Here is a 4,572-nt window from a genome sequence, read left to right on the forward strand (position 1 = left end):
TGCTCACTGACTGAAAGATACTACGAAAGACTAATTCCATTTGTACTATGCAAAGCTTAATCATAGTGACAGCAGCGCTTCCATCTTTGGTGTCAAAAGAAAGCAAGCAGCAGGGAAAAGAAATGCAAGAACTCCATCAGTTTCCAGTGCCTGTGCTGTGTTCCAGATTCATAAAACTGGTATTCTAGGTACATTTAAATTCATTGCTAAGTGTGTAGTCTACAAAATTATAGCAGACTTGTTAAAAAAACCTGAGTCTTCCTTCTGCGAGTGCTTCTCCATCACGCAAGGCTGAATCACTTCTATTCAGTGAATGTGCTTTGAAGTGGCTTCTAAATACACGTTCTGTTACAACAGAACTGTGGGGTTCTCACTCTTAAGCCTTGACTGCAGGAAGAGTCTTAAACTTTTGTTACAAGTTGACTCCCGTCTAGAAGGAATTTTGGGATCTAGAAGAAATTTAGAATCCTGTATTTCATGGTGGAAGTACTGGAGGAAGTTTGCATGTTCTTCTTTAAGACAAACCCTTTGAATTTTCTTTTTGTCTGTGTTTTCAGGTGACTGAGTTGAATGAGCCTCTCTCAAATGAGGATAGAAACCTGCTGTCTGTAGCCTACAAGAATGTAGTTGGAGCTAGACGATCTTCCTGGCGTGTCATCAGCAGCATAGAGCAGAAGACTATGGCAGATGGGAATGAGAAGAAACTGGAGAAGGTTAAAGCCTATAGAGAGAAGATAGAAAAGGAGCTCGAGACAGTCTGCAATGATGTTTTGGCTCTCCTAGATAAATACTTGATCAAGAACTGCAATGACTTCCAGTATGAGAGCAAGGTCTTTTATCTGAAAATGAAAGGGGATTACTACCGCTATTTGGCAGAAGTTGCTGCTGGAGAGAAGAAGAACAGTGTTGTGGAAGCCTCAGAAGCTGCCTATAAAGAGGCTTTTGAAATCAGCAAAGAGCACATGCAGCCCACTCACCCAATTAGGCTTGGGCTTGCACTCAATTTCTCGGTCTTCTACTATGAAATCCAGAATGCTCCTGAGCAGGCCTGCCTTTTAGCCAAACAAGCCTTTGATGATGCCATAGCAGAGCTGGACACACTAAATGAGGATTCCTACAAGGACTCCACTCTCATCATGCAGTTACTTCGAGATAACCTCACTCTGTGGACGAGTGATCAGCAAGATGAAGAAGCAGGAGAGGGCAATAATTAAAAAGCTTTCCTCCAATCCCTCTTTCATCCACTTTGCCATCCCATCATCACCAATATTTCCTTGCCACAGTCACACTAAATATCTAGTGCTAAGCATATCTGTATTGTACAGCTGTTCAGATCTGCTGTCCACTATTGAGAAGCAGTTTCAGATGAGCCTCCATAGGTATTGATGGATTGACTGGTTTATTGGCCCTATTCTCTTAGTTGCACTTGAGCAGTGCAGAAAGATGCATAGTAAATGAGATTTCAGTTTGCCTGTTGATAGGAAAATATGGGAAAGAATAATGGAAAGTGATTGAGGATAATTGGATTCCAGGGGGGTTTTCTTCTGTTTGAAATGAGCTGACAGTTCTGTTAAGCAGTACATTTTGTGCATGCAAAATTAGCCACTCCCAATTTTTTTCAGTCAATGAGAGCAGTTAAGCTGATGTGAAATGACAGCCCTGTGCATCAGTTTAAAATAAATTGTTTGAAATGTGAGATTTCAGTAGCAATTTATTTTTTTTTTTGCCTCTAACTTATGTGCACAGTTTCTTTTAATGCAGTGCATCTACCTGAGAGTTTTGATACTTGTAACCTTTTGCAGTTGTTTTGAAGAATCATGAATTTATTTTTTGTAAACTCTTTGGCTGTTTAGTTGTCTGTGTATTCTGACAACACTGTCAATATTAGCCCATGTTAAGATGGATGACTGAGATGCCAGACTTCTAAATTAAATGTTTTGAAATTAAATGAATAAAATAAAATGCTGCTTTGGGGACATTATCTCTATGTAAGCTGTCCTGTCTTTTGTTCAGAGCAGAGATTGAGTTACCAGACACATCACTGGTGGGTTAAAACATATTTAATCGAAAGTTTAATGAGAAGCTGTGTCACATGCTAAAAACCAAACAAAATGGTGTTTGAAAAGAAGGGAAAAAAAACAAACAGAAAACACCCACAAAACCCCAAAACACCCACAGCCATCTAGAATGTGATACTGCTCACCTGTGTTCAAGTGGAGATTCCAAAGGTGGTACGTTGAGTAATTTGCTTGGTACAGAAGTCATGATGCAATTCTGCTCAGGAGCTGAAACATTGCAAAGAACATTACTTGTCATACCAATGTAGAGACTTGTAATTGCTTCTGTCCTCTTAATTTTTAAACTTTTTGAAGTGGTAACCACATCGAATCACATTTACACATGAAAATCCCAATTAATTTCATGTATATCTGCTTCAAACAGAAGCGGTATTTGCTCTTAAAGAATGCCTCTTTCTTTTAGCTAACTTCAGTCTAGTCCCTAAAACCTATGTTGGTTGTTTTGTTTTCTTTTTTTTCCTCTATCCCAGCAGTTAGTGTATTTGTATGTTTATTGGTTCTGTACATACTTCTGTAATAGAATGTCAGGAAAAGTTAGCTGTTACATGTCGCTGCATCCAGACTGCTGCTGGAACCTGAGCTAGCTCAGAGGTCATGTAAGTTCTCATTTATCTAAATCTACTTTGATTTATGTGATAAATATTACTGGTCTGAATACCCACAACAACTAATCATACTTTTTATAGCAGTTCACTGGTTATTTTTAAGTATCTGTAGGATTAGAATTTTTAATGGTAGATTTGGGTATTTATGTATTTTTATCTTTTACTTAATACTAGCTGTATTACAGTAGTAAAGTTGGTGACAATTGGAAGATCAATGCAACATCTGAAAAAGATGAAAATACAGATACTTGATGTTGTACTATTGCATAATCTTGAGGTGCTTGACCTCTGAAAATAGTTTGAAGGGTGTACTTAATAGAAATAACTACTATCTGCCAGCGCCTATTCTGGAAGTCACTTTTTCTTATTTGCTTCTGTTTCATCAAGTAATATACAAGTCCTCGTTTTTCAGTTCCTCTTTTTGCAAGGAAACCTTGCAAGACTTCTCGTCAGTAATATCCCTTTGGGCTTTAGTCTTCTAGATCTTAAGAGCTTCCTTTCCTTCCCCTCAGATCTGCTTACCTGCCTGTGTGGACACAAGGTAGAACTTAGCAATAAGACCGCTTTTTTATGTTGAAACACTCTGGCTGGTTAATAATTAGTATTATTTATTTTATTCCTGTTTATAGAAGTACCACTATCTTTCTGTTAATTCAAAAGCTAAGGAGTCCTTTCTTGTTTTAGGTACTGTCTTGTGCAGACCCTTTGTCACAAATCTATGAGCATTGTGTGGTCTGCAAGTGAGTCAGCAAGTCTCTGACATCTCTGGACTAGGCAGATAAAGAGTAGCTGTTGACCTGGTGCGTAATATCCACAATGGAGACCAAAGGTATTCTGTAGAATGATGCGGTTGCTGGGTGCCTTAATAATGTCTGGTTTTATGAATTATGCAGATCAGGTGGTTGTGGTTAACTGTATTGCCATTAAGCTGTGAAAACTAATCTTCGCTGGGTATTTTAAAGTATGAAATTCTGTTTTGAAATAGCTTTCTGACTATAGTCTGCTGGAAGGGTGGATTCCCTTTTCCCAAGCAGTATAAAGTTCAGTGGATAAATCTGTTATAGCCATAAGTATCAACAGATAAAAGATAGCTGCATATTAGGAAGCTGTGTGAAAATTTGCAGTTCCTTCATCGTCTCGTGTTGAATCATAAGAGAATGTTGCACATTCTCTTACTGGCTGAAGGCATTCTGACAATTTGTGAAGGTAGAGGCCCTCAGAATGATCCTGGAGGTGACTGAGAACTAGTAATGCTAACAGGTGTTCAGCATGCCAGACATTATATGCTTGCTCTGCCTAAAGGTGATGGATACCTCAAAGCTACCTAGGCCTTGGGCCAGAATCTAATAGCATGAGTAGACGCATTTGGAAAGTAGCAGCTGCCTTCTAAGAATTACACATCTTGTGCCAGGAACTATCCCAAAGAATTAGGAATAGCAAGAGCTTCCTGATTCAATGTCCTGACATAAAACTCACCAAAATGACAAAATCTGTCAGTGTAGGCAGCTTATTATCAAGTGCTCCTGGCAAAGTAGAATCTGGCAAACAGGAAAGATTCTCTCAAGTTTCTAGATTGTCTCCCTGTGAAACATCGAAGAGTTGAAATTCGTCATGAGGAACAGCTGACAAGTTGTTTTCCTGCAAGTGGTGGTGTGTGTGTGCTGGGCTACCTCTGGACTTAAGATGATTCAAGCTACAATCTCAGTATACCTGAGTGTAGATCATGTTCCTTTGAGGGTGATGAACTTGAAGGTAGGTGGGTGAAATTATTGGCTGTATTCAAGTAACTGTGTGCACAAGGTCACAATCCCAGAATTAGTTCTAGCTTCCTTAAAGCAGTGTGAAAGACCATTTAGGTGCACCTGTATTTTGTGTGATCTGCCTTATAG

General features: G+C 39.0%; 1 protein-coding gene across 1 annotated transcript; it reads left to right on the forward strand.

Moving 5' to 3' along the window:
- Positions 1–477: 477 nt before the first annotated feature.
- YWHAH (tyrosine 3-monooxygenase/tryptophan 5-monooxygenase activation protein, eta) lies at positions 478–1,987 on the forward strand. The gene is made up of 2 exons (XM_010023752.1): positions 478–498; positions 558–1,987. Exons 1-2 carry the CDS (start codon positions 478–480, stop codon positions 1,212–1,214), a joined length of 678 nt encoding a protein of 225 aa, XP_010022054.1. The 3' UTR covers positions 1,215–1,987.
- The last annotated feature ends 2,585 nt before the right edge of the window (positions 1,988–4,572 follow it).

The sequence above is a fragment of the Nestor notabilis genome, unplaced genomic scaffold (assembly GCF_000696875.1).
Source record: "Nestor notabilis isolate BGI_N333 unplaced genomic scaffold, ASM69687v1 scaffold25521, whole genome shotgun sequence".
In the NCBI taxonomy this organism is placed as follows: Eukaryota; Metazoa; Chordata; class Aves; order Psittaciformes; family Psittacidae; genus Nestor; species Nestor notabilis.

Excerpts from the sequence above, each read along its gene's own strand:
- YWHAH (XM_010023752.1), top strand. The coding sequence starts at position 478 with ATGGTGGAAGTACTGGAGGAA. Across the intron at positions 499-557 it reads TGGTGGAAGTACTGGAGGAA|GTGACTGAGTTGAATGAGCC; the intron begins GTTTGCATGTTC and ends CTGTGTTTTCAG.